This window comes from Molothrus aeneus, chromosome 13 (assembly GCF_037042795.1).
Source record: "Molothrus aeneus isolate 106 chromosome 13, BPBGC_Maene_1.0, whole genome shotgun sequence".
Lineage (NCBI taxonomy): Eukaryota > Metazoa > Chordata > Aves > Passeriformes > Icteridae > Molothrus > Molothrus aeneus.
In genome coordinates this window covers 5,328,870-5,345,940 of record NC_089658.1, presented here as the reverse complement: position 1 = coordinate 5,345,940, position 17,071 = coordinate 5,328,870, and the positions used below count along the sequence as shown (strand labels likewise).

Sequence of the window (17,071 nt, the reverse complement as noted above, 5' to 3'; positions counted from 1 at the left end):
TCTCACAGTAATAGTCAAAGACCAGATCTTAATGTGTACACATACATATTAATAGTGGAATTATAAACAAATTATTAAACCTAGCTTGTAAGCATGCCTTGCCAAAGAGATAAAAGCATTGCTTTAGTAGTAACAGATTGCTGAGCATAAATTCAAAACCTACAGGGGCTCAGAGTGTTGAAGAGGCCTTTAAAGTCCCTGACCAGCTTCACTGGGGGTTTACACCTGTGCCTCCTCTGCATCCTGTCCCTGCCTGAGCTGTGTCTCACCTCTGCCTCCAGGATGGACCTTGGACCAGTGTTAGTCCCCTGGATGGACCCTTCTGTCTCTGGCCCTGTCTCTTTTTGCCCCTTACTGGATTCCCTAGATGGATCCCAGACTGTTACTTGACGTGTCTGGGGCTGTTAATGTTACCAGCAGGTTAATGCTACCAAAAAGATCCAATTCTAAAATGAAAATTATATAGTAACAGCAAATTAAGACTACTGACAATGGGACAAAAATTGAGAATATTGATCAAACCAATATAAAATAATTGCCTGAAGTAATTCTAAATTTACATAGGTTGCCTTGGGTAAGACCTGTCTTGCAGTTGGGTAAATGCAGCAATTTTGTTCTGTCTCTAAGTGCAGTGCCAACACATCTGATTTCAAATACAAGGCTAACTTTTGGAACTATTTAGTAGCAGGTAAAGTTTTTGTCAGCCACAGGTTCCTTAGCTGTAACCTAAGCAAATGCAAAGTCTGACAGAGTTCATAACAGATTTAGTTTATGTGAATAGAAAACCCAGTATATTTAAAAATTTTGCAAAAACCCACAATGCTTCAGCCTCACTTGAGAAATACTTTAAAATATTTGAACACAAACTAAGCTTATTTACTGAGGTCTCAAAGAGCTGTTTGGACTGTAATGAAGAGCATTTATTTTATTTGCTTTTCAAACATCAGACCTAAATTTTTTCCTAGTTTTCCTAAGAGAAGTATAGCAGGAAAGTTAAATGAATCCTTATTTTATTCCAATGGACCAATGAAAATACTGCCAAAACCAAAGTAATATTGTATCTAGGTAATCAAAGGGAATTAGTTGTACAATGCTACTTATGCATCATAATTAAAAAAACCCAATTATTTTACTGTTGGTGTAATAGAAACAAGTCTTAGCAACAACTTCAACTCAGTTAAAACTTCTGATCTGCATTTTGTACCAAAATATTTTTCCTCTGCTTATTTTCTAATGAAACTATTACAGTAGAAAAACAACATTCACACCTGAATATTGCATAAGTGCTGCAATTAAAATATGAGTAACTAGACAAGAAAAACATTAATGAACATATTCAGCTAAATGAGATAATCAGCTCTCCCCGGAGACTTACGATTGATTTCCATGGCATAGACTGAACACCAGTCCAAAGGAATGGAATAGAAAAGGAGGCAGGGAAAGAAAAAAGAAAACAATACAATAATAAACAGAGCCCAAAAAAAGATGATTGGAAATACAGTTCTGCTGCCAAGAAAGGATAAGCAACTCAAATGTCAGAACAGTAGAGACATATGCTGAGAAAAAATGTCTTTGTTAAAAATGCATTGCATTCTGCAATTTCCTTTTCATGCTGTTTTCCCCAAATGTTACATATGGCAGCAAATTAATGATAATAATATATCACAAAATGCTTCTGGCAGATGATCATTTAAATATACATGATATTTCTGGCAAGTAAACAAAACTGGCCGTCAACACCAAGCAACTCAAAATTATCACACAAAAATCATTCTTTCAGCTGTTATGGAAACATTTTCTCTTTTTTTTTTTTTTTAAACCACCCTGGCTTTGAATCTGTCAGCTGTTTCTTTTGAATGGCTACATTTCCATTAATAGGCATGCTATTTTACACTGTAAAAACATCAGTATCATTAATGCCCATTTTGACTACCAGTCTGGATACTTGCCTGCCAATACCTAAATGCTGGTAAGAAAAGTCACAATATTGATAAAACTCAACCAGGCTTCTTTATTGTTTAAGAATATGATGCCATTGAGTACAAGATGCTGATAACTTTTTGCTTGTTCTCATCTTCTAAAGAGAGTGAGCCACACAAGAACTTCCTGGGGTGCATTAGGGAAAGCATTACCAGCAAATTAAGGGAGATAATTATTTGCCTCTACTCAGCTCTGGTGAAACCACGTTTGGACTTGTGTGTCTGGTTCTCAGCTGCCTCATGGAAATCAGGCATGGACATATCAGAATAGTCCAATCGTGGCCACAGAGGAGGAGATTCACTCTCCATTACTAAGGAGATTGGGCTACCTGACAAATGAGGCAAGACTGAGAAAGCTGGGATAATTCAGTCTAGAGAAGGTCAAGGAGATCTTACCAATGTTATAAATACCTGATGTTGTGTGGGAGAAAAGAACACAGGGCCAGATTCTTCTCAGTGAAAGGAGAAACAGCAGTGGGCAAAGGTAGAAAGATGGACAATTCCATTTAAACCAGGTTGTCCAGAGAGGCTGCACACTCTTCATCCTTCAAGATACTGTAAACATCACTGGACAGTCCCTAAGCAATCTGGGATAAATCTAATTTACCCTGTTTTGAGCAGGAAAGTTCAACTGGATGATCTCCAAAGATACCTTCCAAGCCCAGCAAATTCTGTGACTTGTGATCTCCAGATGAATTTATAGGATTCTTCCCATCCTCAGAAAAGCTACTGACAAAGTCCAACTACCTTTTTTCAGAGGGAAGATTTGATTAAATACTTTTTCCATAAATGGTTTACACCCCTGGACCTTGCCAAAATGAGCTATTAGCTCTTGAGTCAGAGTCATATTAGACTGCCCATAGCCATTACTCCCCAATGACTTCTGAAGCTGCTTTTGTGGTGTCTTTACAGAGAGCCACAGACAGATTAGAGTGAAAAATTTCTTATTGAAAGCAAAAAGATCTTCAGGAGTCAGTCCATAGACTTCTACACAGGAGAAACGTACAGAACAATTGTAAGGCAGTGTAGAAGAATGCCTTGCATAGCCAGAATTACTTTAAAATTAAAACAACATAAAGCCACACATTTCCAAGCTAGTTTATGCACAGCAAAGCTCCTGACCTGGGAAGGACCAAGTAGCTGAACTTGTACAACCAGAAAGTCCAAACTTTTCGATGCCAAATCTTTTGCACTGCTGAAGAAAGATTTCCAATCCAAAGCATGCTGAGTGTATGACTGAGAAATGACTGGAAGCATGAGAGAAGCCTGGGACACCTCTTACACTAAAGAGATGGGTGGTAAGGTGTGAATTTTGATTTATAAGGAAATCAAACTGTCTACACTGGCAAACATTCTTTGTTCAAACTGAACATGAGATAAGGGATAGGCCATTACAGTCACTTCCTCTCCATGGGGGAATTGTCCCACTTGTGAACCAGGATAAGCTCAGGATCTCTTATGTGCACCAAAACTGCACTATCAGACAGCAGATGACTGGCTTGGCCTTTCACTTGGCAAGAGCAACTTACTGTACCCTAAGTTACATTATTGAAACAAACATTCATTAGGAAAACAAAGTTGATCTGATTGTGCACTGTTCAGAAAAAGACTAATGACACTTTACTCCTGTCTAAACAGTTAAAGTACACTTTAATGACATTTAGAATAAAAGCTTCTCATGATGATGAACCTTAATGGTTTTTGAACTCAGACCTTCAGGTTCTTCATCCTTCCACTTCCTTCCTGTCAGTATATGCAGGTGGCTCAAATAATACAAAGGTGAAACAGCAGCTTGTATTATTTCAGATAAAGTGCAAACTACATGATACACACTAGAGGAGGCCAGCTGCACATTTCAAATTTCAAATATTAACACAAAATTAGCAGTAACAGGACAGCTTACATCTCCTTTAAAATGCTGACAGGTATTCTTTTAAAGCGTGCAGGATTCCTGTAAGAAAGGCTATTTCCACATCCAAAGCTAATCAAGTGGAGATTGCTTTTTTTGTTTTGTTTTCCCACAGGTGTAGAAAAGAACAACATGAGTGATTAATGAAATGGAAACGTTTCTGAAAGCAGACAGATGTATGACTGGGAGTAAAAATGTATGAGCTCATTGCTTGTGAGTTGGAGATGAAAGGATATGTGTATTTTAACCTCCCTCCACAAGGGATTTATTTCTTTTTTTCTTCTGTTGGAACTGACTCTTAGTAAACCTCTGAATGAAAAGAACATTTCAGAATGATCTCTGTTGATCCCTGCAAGTAAACAGAACACTTCACACTGCTACACTCTTGGACAGGAGAATATTCCAGACTACATCACTTCCTGTGTTAACTGAATCTGAATATAAACCAAGAGAGCAGACACACGGGTGGGGAAGAGAAAATTGCTCAGCCTCGGGCCTGCCACAAGAAAACAACAACAATATCATCATAAAGCGAAAAAACACGACTTCCAAATTAAAAGCAGTCTTTAATTTGGATCTGATCATCTGCCTGAGAAACAGGAAACAGACTCTTACTATGAATTCTACTCTTACGGTCTATCTGGTCAGCGAACACCTCTCCGTAGATCATCCAGTAGGGCATGTAGAAGATGTTGCGCGCCAGCCTCCAGGAGGGCTCCTCGTCCGGGTGCAGGATGGCCTGCCGGGCCACCCCAAAGCTCATCAGCACCACCAGCATGATGACCACAAAGTACAGCATGTCAATCATCTGCAGAGAGAGAGGAGGCACCACAGAGAGGCTCTCAGCACACCAGGGAGCACAGCGGCGGCAGCAGGCCTGTCTGCCAGCAGCATTGCAGCAAACAGAAGGAGAATCTGCTTGACATCGCGCTTTAAGTACTACTCATTAGTACTTCAAGTACTACTCTACTCAGGTATTAAGCATACATACAAAGGCAGAGAAAGCAGTTACTTAAAGGAATACCAGATTATACTTCAAAATACTTAAAACGCTAAAACCTTTGCTATCCCCATTCCTTTGCATCAAATGTAGTATGCTGTGCTTTCAAGCACAGGCCTCCTCTGTGGTGCAAAGAGATGATATCAATCATTGCTGTACCATCTCCTGTGCACTGCTGATGGGTGTCTGGATGATCCTGGTGTACCTGCAATCTGTTATTGCATGAGTATTACATCTTGTGTGTGTGCATGAAATTCACATGGCAACTTTTCACAGGCTGTATTCAGTCCTACTCAATAGAAAACTTCTTTTTAAAGCAGAATGGAATTTAGTTTCACACAGAGTTCTTAAAGACATAATTTATAGCAATTTAGGCACTAACCATCTTTCCAATCATCATGACGTAAGGTCCCAGATATTTGTTCACACCAAAGATATCCAGCACTCTAATGTACCAGAAAATGATATCTACACAGTAAATCACTCTTCCATAACCCATGTAAGGCTGGTTCTGCAGGCGAAGAATTGCTCCTATGATAAATACTGAAATAGCCACCAGGTCAGTAATATTCCAGTATTCCTGGAGCCAAACTTTGATTTTTTGGCTCAGCTTGCCAGGCTCTGACATTAAAATCTGAAACAAAAAGCAAACAAACAAATGAACTTACAACAACAACAACAAAAAAACAATTAGAAAAAACTCCAAGTTACATTTTTAAAGAAATGGTCATGAAAAAAGACCAATCTTGTAATATCCAACAGGTATCTGAATATCAGACACCCTCCACTGTCAGCAAAATTCGTTTCAAGCAAGAATATTTTTAGTTATTAGTATATTTGGAATATAAGATTCTTCTCTCTGCTGGGTGACCTCTCAACTCTGTGCACAAGTCCAGGCCATTATAAAGAGCAAGCTTCATTCTGAGGATTATGAGCTGTTGGTATGGGCAGACTTTACCTCTCTGACTTTCTCCAAAGCCAGCGTCACAATGTAGGAGATGACAATCCATTCCTGGACTGATGGCCACCGTTCCATCCGCACCAAGATGATGTAATTAAATAACATCAAGTAACCAAGGTATGATATCTGCCAAAAAAGAGGAAAATCCTTCATGGATTCTAGATGATGCATTCTAGGATCCTTCCAAACTGGGCAGTATTCAGTTACTTGAGATAACTTATACACACAAAAAACCCCCAGTCTCCACTAATTTCCATTACACAGTCCTGGATTATTAGTGTAAGCCTAAAGAGCTAACACTCAGTTTTCTATAACCACTCGTGTAAATGTCAAATTGGTGGTGCTGGTGTCTCCAAGCTGCACAGCAGCCTTTGGTGACCAGCCAAACTAAAAAATTCTGAGACCTTAGAAACCCAGAGTTAAGAAATCCAAAAGGATTCAATGACTTAAAAGGGAAAAAACAAACCTGGAAGCAAAACAGTAACAAACCAAAGGATATTTCAGGGAGCAAATGGAGTTTTCTACAGAATGTAATTTTCAGTGTGAAATGTTTACCCACCATCTCAAGGCAGAACAGGGAGTAAAGCTGTGAGCAGCACCTGCCTAGAGGGGTAGGGAAAATAAAGAGCCATACAGCCCACTTGCTTTCTCCACTCTGTAATGATGTGGTTGAGCCCATCTGGGAAGAACACACTCTTCAGCTGAAGCCAGAGGCATATGAACTTTGTTTATCAGTCCCTCTTCCTACACTTGTCACTTAAATCCTTCTACATGGACAGTAGGTTTGCAGGTGTTTTGGTTACTTTAGGCAGCTCCCAGTCTCAGGAGCAAGTTTCTTGCTGAAGCCTAATTCAGTAAGAGCAGAGAAGGCTGCATCACCAGAGAAGAAACACCAGACAGAAGGCAGGAAAATCCTCTTAGCTGAGGGGCCTGATAATGCAGGAAAGCAAAGCCCCCTTTACTCAGTTCCCTAATAACTGTGCTAATTAGGACATTCATATGAACCTGTGTGTTGAGGCCAAGTGTGAAATACTCAGCTGCTGAAGACCTTTACTTGCACAAGAAAAAATATTTCCTTCTCTGCAGGAAGCAGGCCTGCTGCAAAGCCTTCCACACTGGCACAGCCAGGGGCCTCCAGCACCTAAAGGAATCCCAGAGGCTGTGGAACATATGATCCAGACAGCTGAATTATCTCATTTGCTGAAAGAAGAAAAACAGCAATTCTGAAGGACTCTAAACCAGGCCCTTTATGCCTCGGGCTTTTTTAGCCTACTAAAATGTAATTTCTTTGCACTGTAAAACCATGTTGAACACTTTTCTTTGAAATTAAATAGGAATTTTGCTTTTAAATTATTAACTCAGGCAGCAGAAAGGGATCAATGAAGTGTTTTGTGATTAAAATATGCTAAAACTAAAAACCTGCATATTACTATGATCTATCAGATATCAGGCATCCTAATCTTGAACACATAAGAAACCAGTATACCTTTAACAAGGCACACCCAAAATTTATCAGCAGTAGCATGAGCAGATGTTCTGTTTAATTATGACAGTTTAACACCAGATGATTCTTGATGCAATAAATAGAAAATTAGATGCTTGTCAAAAATAAGTATTTTAGTTTAGATTGTTTTTAATTGTTTTATTAAAAGTACCTATGAAGTCTTAGCAGACTGGGATCTGTGCTCCCATCTAGGCTGCACCCATCTGAGCAACAGGGCAAGTGGCAATGACACCATGCAGTTGCTTCTTGGGGCCTAAAGGACATTTCAATGCAGAACAGAGTCAGGTCCTTTAGAAAGCAAGAGAATCCAGCCTAGTTTGGATGTGAGTGGCTGGATTGTGGAGCTTGCACTTCATTTGGTGTATTCCACACAGAGCCTCCTTCACAGCACATAGGAGCTTTAGAGGCTGACAGTGTAAGCTTTGGTTATTATCCATTCTGTTTCACTGTCTGTGCATTTTCCTCATAATAAAGAGAGTGCTTTACTCATCAGATTCCACAAAAGTCAGTAAAACAATCTATTACATGTTTATTACTTTTACATTGGAATCCTTTGAGTTTCACAGGTGTGAGAAAAATGATCACTGTCAGTTTAATCATCATGACTTACTGTGTAGAACCAAAATTTGACAATAGGTGCATTATAGAATTCATAGATCTTTGTTCCAATTGGAAGGCTTGGTTGTTTTTTCTTTCCATTCTCTTCATCCCCTTTTCGGGAGCCTGTATCTGCATTTGCATCCTGGAAGACCAAATTTGTCAGATTTCATCAATACACAGCAGCAAAAATAGTAGTTTTCCTCAACCACAGCCCCAGCCAACTGTTAACTATGCAGGGATTCCCCTGAGCAACACACCTCTTTTTAAAAGTATATAAATAGAATTCTGTAAATCTGGAACTACACAAACACTTCCCATGCCCTGAGAATCCAGTCTATACTCTCCCATAATTGGGAGACTGATTTTATCTCCCAGAGGCAGTTGAGATTTAAACCTGAGTGAGCTACAGCATGATCAGAAAAGTCAGAAAAATGAGCAGTTCTGAGATATTAGAACTTTCTTATAATCTCAATTACTGACCGCATTTTCCTCCTCTTTTTCTTTGCCTTCCTCATTTTCTTTTGATGTCTGGTAGGAGTAGTCATCATAACTGCGATACTCCAGGAAAAGGATTGTGGGAGGGAAGAGAATTCCCATTATAACCTGTGAACAAGAAAGAATTCAACTCAATATTTGTTTATATTATGGATTTTGTAACAAGGTAGGTCCCAACCCAAAATATTTTTTTTGTATAGTATTCAAGATATTCTGCCATCCTCAAGCCTATAGAAATGAGTAAGTACTTAAGAAGCATTGGCAACAAGGTATTTCATTAACATATAGCACCCAGGAAAGCCTCCCATCTCCACAAATACCCTGCAATTAAGAAATTGTGCTCCAAAATTAGTGTGCAGAGAAATGCCATGGAATGGACACAGTGGTTAAAAGAGGCCTTCAGGTTTGTAACTAGAGTTTATAGTTACTTCAGACACCTACTAACATTAGTTTTAATAATTAAAAAAACTATGAAAGGTAAAAGAATCTTTGCAGATAGCCCTGGGAAAATTCTCTTACTATATGAGATTGCTTAGATACAGAAACACAAGCCAAAGTACAGAAAAGGAGCAGAGAAAATAAGGCAGGTAATGAAACCAGAACAAACATCAGGAGGTTAATTAATTCTTTGGAAAAAAGAAAGGAAACTAATAAACAGATTTGGGAGGTAACATGATGCAATCTGAAAGGCAGATTCAGCTCCCTGAAGATTTTAAACAGGTTTAAGAGGGAGCTATGAGAAAGTGGAAATAAACTGAGAATGGCAGAGACAGTGCAATGTGTATGTCAGCAAACTTGGGAATCATACCCGGGAAAACAGATACAGCACTTTGTCAATGGGGATTAAGGAAATAAGGAGGTGAGCAGGATGGGTCTCCATATGGGTGACAGCAACTGCATAACTCAACACAGAAAGGATTCTATTCACATGAAAACACACACAAGCAAACACTGCTCTGCGTCCTTGGTGTTGACTCACTTGTGTTTCTCTTCTTAGAGCCCCCTCACATCACTTGGTTTTTTTTGTAAATCAAACAATTAGGAAATACTAAAATCAGTAAGAGAGACTGCATCATCAAATCACAGAAGCAGGAAATAAAAATCACATGGTTTCACACAATGCAATTGCACAGATTTTACTCTTTTCAACACTGAGTCTCAACTGGTAAGGTATTAAGCAATTTAAGAAGCATGTGTCCACATATGGTTTATTTTATCTCTATTCCCATTGCATGGACCCCTAATGGAAATATTTCTGCTTGTCTACAACTGATTTTTAATAGAAGCATGTTCTCAATTAACAAATCTCATGCTTTATTGAAAGCCACAATTTGTCTCTCAGATTCCAATCATGCTAAGTATTTTATGGAGTTATATTTTCCTTTGTCATGGTGTAATAGTCCTTAGATATCCTGAAACTGGAAGCTAAAGAAATTAGCTTTAAAACAGATATGTTCTTGAAACATTTCTAAATAAGTGACTCTTGCTATGTGTAGCAAAGTGCTGCATCCAACCAAGCTCTCTTTGGAGATGATGCAGAACAGAAATACCTTCAGGCCGGGGTTTTTCCGCATGCGCAGCCGCCCCATCCACATGTCTGTCAGAAGCATCTGGCTGCAGGTGTGAGCAATGAAGTCCCTGTGTTTAGCTGCCACAGCCAGCTTCAGGCAGGTAGAATTACTCCAGTTTTTCAGTTCATACGTCAGCAGTTTCATGGCAATCTGCTCATCATGTTTATAGGATTGATCCAAGAGCTCAACAGCCAACTGGCCAAAATCTCTGGAACAAGATAAGATCAGTGAAGTTTGACTTAGAAATCAGTCTGCTTTGGGTTTTTAGCTCTGTTCACAGGGCATCATGCTTATCCACAAGAACAACTAATCTCTTAGTTTGGGACAGTCGACAAAAGTTCCAAACACACTGTTAATGAACAGAGGGAATTCACTTAGACCAAAACATCTTGAAGGCAGTTTAGAGATAGCATCAGATACCCCTTAATTTCTGGGAGTAAATTCTAAAAATAACTTTGTGAAATAGAACTAGCTAGTTTTACAGGGAGAAGCTCAAGAAAGAATTAATTCTGTCTGAAAAAATCCAAGTCTTCTCCTTGCTAGAGTTGCCTTGAGATCCCAAGACCACATTTTTCCTTGTCTGTAGTTGATAAATTGGCTCTAAATGGCATTCTGTGAAACTACATTTAGAAATTATTGTACTGAACTAAAAGTAAAGTTTCTCAGCAAGTAGATATAAAATCTGCTCTGCATCTACTAACTTTGAGTTGTTGTCCAGATCCTGAGAGATGTCATCCACCAGCTCACTCTCTGAGGACTCATGGGCCATAGACTTGTAGAGTTTACAGGCCACAAGAGCCTTGGCCATGGATTCCTCCCCTCGTTGCCAAAGGAACAGGGCCATCTTCTGCCGTTTCATGAGCACAGCCCACACCATCAGCTCATGGAAGGGATACTGAAAGCGGCTGACTTCTGGGTCATCCACATCAATATCAATCTCTTCCTCCTTTTTCTTCTTTTTCTTCTTCCCTTTGGTGGGAGGCTCATCATCCTGGGAAGAAAAATTGTTCCCATCAGCTTTTAACAGCTCACCTGACAACAGCACCATGCATGGAACAAGTACTGAGAGGACACATTAACACTCAAAGTTCTACCTTGGTTTTGCTGTTTGCTACCATGAATGCAATGCAAGCATGCACTGGGCAAGCACACACAGACTCAGCTTTTGTGCAGGGTGCTGTTTCTTGTACAAATAATTACGAGTCACCCATCCTGGAAAAGTGCAGTAGACCCCCCGGTACTGCAGGCATCCCTTCACACTGCATTGTACACAGATCCCAACTTCGTTGGAATTGCACAGGCTGGCCTGCAACAAATTAATATTTACTGAATTCCTCTGCAGTGTCAGTGGGACTCTAACAAAGCTGAATTCCCTACAGATAGGCTCCACTGTCATTTCTGATTCCACATGTCTGTGTCTATCCCTGCACATCTTCCAGGTACCAGAGCACTTTTCTGACTGACGTGCAGGCCATGGCAACATGCAAAAGGCAAAGACAGGCACACAGCACCCTTAAGAACAGCAAGATACCAAAGGGAGTCTTCACCTTGGAATAAGCAATCTCCTCCTATGTATGCAGTGCACCTGGAAGGTATTAAGTATCTCATTTCTTAAAGGGATAGGGAGGATAGGCCATTACTACAGGAACCAACATGGAAGTAACTGAAGGGAAGTAGTGACAATGAAGCAGGATCCTGAAGGGAGAAAAGCCATGATTGGGAAAATTAGGGTTTAAAAAATATAGGAAGAACATTGCATATATAAGACAGAGCTCATCATCACTGTAGACTGATCCAATATCAGAAGTGGATTGCAAGTACAAGAAATTGCTATTCTACAAAATCAGTTCTTGTTCAAGCAAACTCAGCATTATGCACTATTTTTCAACAAAATTTAAATCCAAATTCAGAATCCAACCTCCCACACCATTTCCAAAGATGACTCTTCAGCTCAGCTGAACTGAGCATGTACTTCTCCTTGAGCAGCTTTAATAACTGCAAGTGGTGACCTCTGTCCTCTATGGAAAATTCAGGGGCCATCAATTACACAAAGTATTTACCACCTCTGAAGCACAGGACATAAAATCTCAAATGGAGGACAAAAAATTAGGTCCTCTACACCCTAGGAAAATCAAATAAAAACAAAAGGGTATTGTACCAGGAAATGTTTTGATAAAACCAGTTTTTTAAACAAATCCAACTTACCTCCATTCCCAGTAGTTTAAGAGCTTTTGGCTGAATATTAAAAAATAGAAAAGAAAATCAGTTAGATGGGAGGAAAATTTGAAAGACCAAACAATACCAAGCAAACCCATTTTCAATACAAATGTACAGCATTTATTATGAAACTTACTGTTATAAATAATTGTACCAATAGTGCTGCAATTAGTTACTCTTCATTTAAATTGTATTTGCAGGAATGCAATGGGTTAGGAAATATCTATCCTGCACTCAAAGGAAAGATTTTAATTCAGACTGAAGAGTTAAATGAATAATTTGATAAATGATGCTTTGAGAATTAAAATCACCACATTGTCACAAAAGCCAAATAAAATATTGCTTCTAAGCACACCACTGTTAGGAATACTTGGATTGTAAACTACTGGAATAGGAGGAAATTCACCTCCAGATCAGTGCATTCACCACTCTCATGTCCTCACATCCTTTAACACAGATGTCTTACAACTTGCTTATATAACTTCACTCTTGGAGTTTCAACTTCTACCTTGCAGCACTTCTTTAGAATTTAATATGCAGTGTTTCACAAAAACAAAGAAACAGAGTGTTACTTATTTTTACCACCACCATAATGGCCACATCTAGAATTAATTAATTCTTACCCTCTTTGGTCCAAATAAATTATTATAAAGAGTCCGAAAGCTTTTCCGAGTGTAGTTGCAGCGATAGGCTCCACCCATGAGATATTCCAGGACAAGACCAATATCTATTAGGCTGATATGATAATCTGGTGGAAGATTTCCCTAACAAAAAAACCCACAACTTAATAAGGATTTAGTATAAGAAAACATGACACAGATTAAATTGCCTGGCTAGACATATGTCACAATTAAATTGGAACACGGGTATTATTTACAGCCACTGGGTTCAGTCTTTGAACATTTGTATGAAATTAACTGATTCACATAATGAAAATTTTTGGGGTCATAGCTTCTTGGTTTTGTTGTTAGCAGAATTCATATTTCTGAACAAATTTTCATTTGATTTACTCACATATGAGTGTCCATACAAGTTTATATTTTTTACAAGGGTTATATTAATGAACTTAACAAACTCTGTACTAATTATCATTAATCCAGTATAAAAGCATGGCAATTTCATGGTGACTATCCCTGATAATCATACTTTACATACTTTTTTTTATGGAAACTTATATTTCATCATATTATCTACAGCTGAGACTACAATGCAGACCATGATTAATGTGCAGCCCAGAATCAAAGCAAAAGGCAAACTCTAATTTTGGCAGTTACAGCTAAAACTGGATAATTGTATTGACTCCACTGGAAAAAAATGGTGCTTCATGGTCCAAGCTACATCCTACAGCAATGACTGGTTCTACATCACCACTGAGCAGCTGCTATGATGGAACAAGCACAGCCTAAGGAAGCACATCACCTCCAGGTTAACCCAACTGAATCCCCGGGACTGCCGCTGAGGGAGGGAGCATGGAAATGGAATGGAAAAGAGGAGACACAGACAGACAGACAGAATGCAGAGGAACATTAGTGACACTCACTCAGTGACAACACTGAATGAGAAAAGTGTTAAGCTATGAAGCAGATGAATATGAATTAAACATTAACACAGTACTGCATAATCCCCACATCTGAACCTCCCTGGAATAACTGGGAGTTTTCCTGCAGAAATTAAACAGACAATTTAATGTAGCTGAATTTAAGTGAATGAAAGCTTCAAAGCCTCTAAGAGAGAAAATACAACAAATCTCACAATGACCCTCCCTACTCACATACAATGAACAAATTTTCATGTAATGGAAAAAAATGAGTAACAAATTTAGGACAGAAGAGATTTTCTCCAGGTAAAAAGTTAGACTAGTGAGGGAAAAGTAACTGGAAAACACACAAGGAAACAAACAAAATGCAATAAATTCTACAGACATGAGTGGGGCTTCCAGTTAACCTAGCAGGCCTTTCCTTCCACTCCTCCCCTGTAATGCTGCATTGGGAGCTTCTTGTAGAGAAGAAACAGTGTCAACCTGAATCCCAAATGCCACTATAGGAGCTTAATTCAGTTAACTCCTTAGTTTTTAAATTACTAGCAGTGCCATACCCAACTCAGACTGACATCACTCTTTGCTACACAGGGAGACATTTAACTTTTCTTTACAGCTGCTATCTAATTTCAAATGGCTGCTTGGCCCCATGCTATGCTTGCTTTTACTGTTGATTCACATGGCTAATGCAATCACACAAATGTAACACTGCTTACCTTTTTCACATCTCTGACTAGCAAATGCAGCGTATTTGGTGGACCCAGTCTCTGAAACAAAAGTAATTCATGGTCCATTATAGCTTCAGTTCCTCAGATTTTTTGCAAACATGAACACAATTAGTGATCTGGCAGCTTATGCAGAACTTCAGACAACAGTCATGTGCCATCACACCCCAGAGGGGTGAAAAGAAGGAACTGGGCTACAGTGACAAACACCTTTCTATCAAGATCTGCGTAATATTCCTTTTTTATAAACCCTTCTGTGGTGATTCAAGTCACATACACAGTGGCAAAATACCACAGGTCTTTCTTAGCATTTCTGCTCACTCACAGTGTTATACAGCTCCTCCAGGCGAGGAATAGTCAGGAAGTGCTGCATGTTCACTCCATTCTCAATGAGCAGTTTCACAAAGTCCACTCGATCCAGGACCAGTGCATCCAGCATAGCCTGCTCCAGGGAGTTCACCTGAATTGCAGGGTGGAGAATGGGAGACCACATGAATACAAATGAGCTGGTTGGGCAGCAGCCACAGCCATTTTCACTACTTAGGATATGGACTGAGTTCCCATATATGTTGGTTGGTCTGTAAGTAAAAAGGAATTGAGAAAGTAACATTTTAACCACATGAAGTGAGTAGAGATAGCAGAGAATTCCAAACCTTTAGCAATACAATTGTAGCTTTCAGTCTTTCAACATGTATCTTTCAATCATTTTGTTCAGTATTTTTAACTAAACCAGGCATTCCAAGCCTGACACATTATGTGAAAAGGGATTTACTTGCTCAGCATGATAGGAACAAGTTAAACCAACACATTCACAGAAGGAAGATGTTCACTGTTGGTCTTATTTCCTTCTGACAAGTGCAGGGAAGAAGATGCTGCAGCTCAGTACTGACTGGTACTGTTATGGCTGCATGTGGTGCACATGGGTTGAGAGAGGGATTCTTGGCTCAAACACCCAACAGCATTCCTGCAGAATCTACAGCTGATCTTGTGGGAATGTGCAAAAGAACATTCTACAGAATAAAAATGTGCATCTTCCTTCTGTCTTTGTACCTCAGAATGAAAAAAAATAAATCTTCAGCACTTTTTTTATACGAATACTTTCATCTTACCCAGTTCAGGAGTTCAAGTTTTCTTGGGTCTGTTTCTTCTTCTGGTTCTTCTTTTGCTTTTCCTCCCTTTTTCTTTCCTTTTCCTTTCCCTCTGCCTGCTTTAGTCTGAGGTGCTGGAGATTTCTTTTCCTTCTCAGGAGCTGTACCATCAGGAGCTGTAAGGCTTCCTAAAGGCTGTATTTATAATGCATTAAAGCATTAGAAATCGAATTGATCTTACAGGAACTATTTAACTGAGTACATTCCTAACAAGCTCACCCCCCAATCACCACTTCTCACATTGAGTCAATTAAAAATGGTAATTTCTCTAAGTTTAAGGGCCTTTCTGCATAGTCACAGCTTTAGCCCTTTTTAAAAGCTGTTAAGTCTAAATAACACTGAAAGTCAAAGCAGTGAAGGAGCTTGACGGGGGAGAATTTCTCTTGAAAAATAAAATCAGTGTGAAAGGACTGAGACACTTCAGGTCCTTTGCTCTCTCTGAAAGCAATAGTTGTGAAAATAAATAGCAGCAAGAGCTGGACAGAAAGAGCCTAACAAGAATGCTGCTTGATGCCAAACAGCATCCATACTGCAGAGCAGAGAGGACAGAGAGCCACTCACTGGTTCATTTCTGTTCTGCAGACAGTATTTCTGTTTATACCTCTCAAGACACATTTATTCTTCAGCTAAAGTCCTTCCCCTTTCCAACCTGTCTGCCCAGGGCAGAGGCACACATGCACCACACTTTGGAGGCTTATCTTGCTCCAGATAATGCTTAGGTTACATAAACTGCACAAAGAAGAAAACTGGATTGCTGCTCTCCTCATGACACCTTGGAGTAATTCAGCATCAGATGGTTCACACAGCAAAGCAAAAAGCATCAACACAGTGAGACATAAAAATAGCTTAAATAAAGGATTTTAATTACACAGGTGAACTGCAGTGTTTCCCCATTGCTGCCAGCGCAGCATCAAACTCAAGGTGTAAATATTACACAACTTAATTTAAACTACTGAGAAACAAAGAAAACGTAGTCTTACTGGCCAGTGGTGTCCAAAGACAAAGATTTGGCTGCGTGCAATGTCTACACGATTCCAGGCCAAAGCCAGGCTGAGCTGGTCTGGAGCAGATGCATTGGTACCTGAACAGAAACACACAGAGCTTTCATATTTCACACATGATGAAACAACACTGGACAACCTTCTGCAATAACTAGGAAACAGCAAATCTGGCTCCATATCATACTACCATTAGAATAATTCTGACACAAAGCAGTTGATTCATCCAATCAAATTATAGCATCTTCCATTTAACCCTATAATCCTAATTTCCAAAGGATTAATGAGATTGTCTCAGGTTTTGGTTTTTTTTTAAAGCTTCCATCTTGACTTTTATTCTGATGCTAAAGACAGATATTTAACTCTTCTTAAAGACTCCTCTCAGCTCCTCTGGCAGATACTGTACATAAAAGTGTAAATTTGGGGA

The 17,071-nt window shown here is 39.3% G+C and overlaps 1 protein-coding gene across 1 annotated transcript in view; it reads right to left on the bottom strand.

Moving 5' to 3' along the window:
- The window catches only part of TRPM1 (transient receptor potential cation channel subfamily M member 1), a 77,707-nt gene that overhangs the window by 9,246 nt on the left and 51,390 nt on the right, over nt 1–17,071 (bottom strand). The window contains exons 12-25 of the mRNA XM_066558646.1: nt 16,627–16,727; nt 15,608–15,781; nt 14,824–14,958; nt 14,490–14,540; nt 12,860–13,000; nt 12,225–12,254; nt 10,721–11,010; nt 9,999–10,227; nt 8,434–8,556; nt 7,964–8,095; nt 5,847–5,975; nt 5,271–5,522; nt 4,522–4,696; nt 1,376–1,396 (exon numbers count right to left, since the gene is read on the bottom strand). Of these exons, the coding sequence (XP_066414743.1) occupies nt 1,376–1,396; nt 4,522–4,696; nt 5,271–5,522; nt 5,847–5,975; nt 7,964–8,095; nt 8,434–8,556; nt 9,999–10,227; nt 10,721–11,010; nt 12,225–12,254; nt 12,860–13,000; nt 14,490–14,540; nt 14,824–14,958; nt 15,608–15,781; nt 16,627–16,727 (1,983 nt within the window). The remainder of the gene's footprint in view (nt 1–1,375; nt 1,397–4,521; nt 4,697–5,270; nt 5,523–5,846; nt 5,976–7,963; nt 8,096–8,433; nt 8,557–9,998; nt 10,228–10,720; nt 11,011–12,224; nt 12,255–12,859; nt 13,001–14,489; nt 14,541–14,823; nt 14,959–15,607; nt 15,782–16,626; nt 16,728–17,071) is intronic.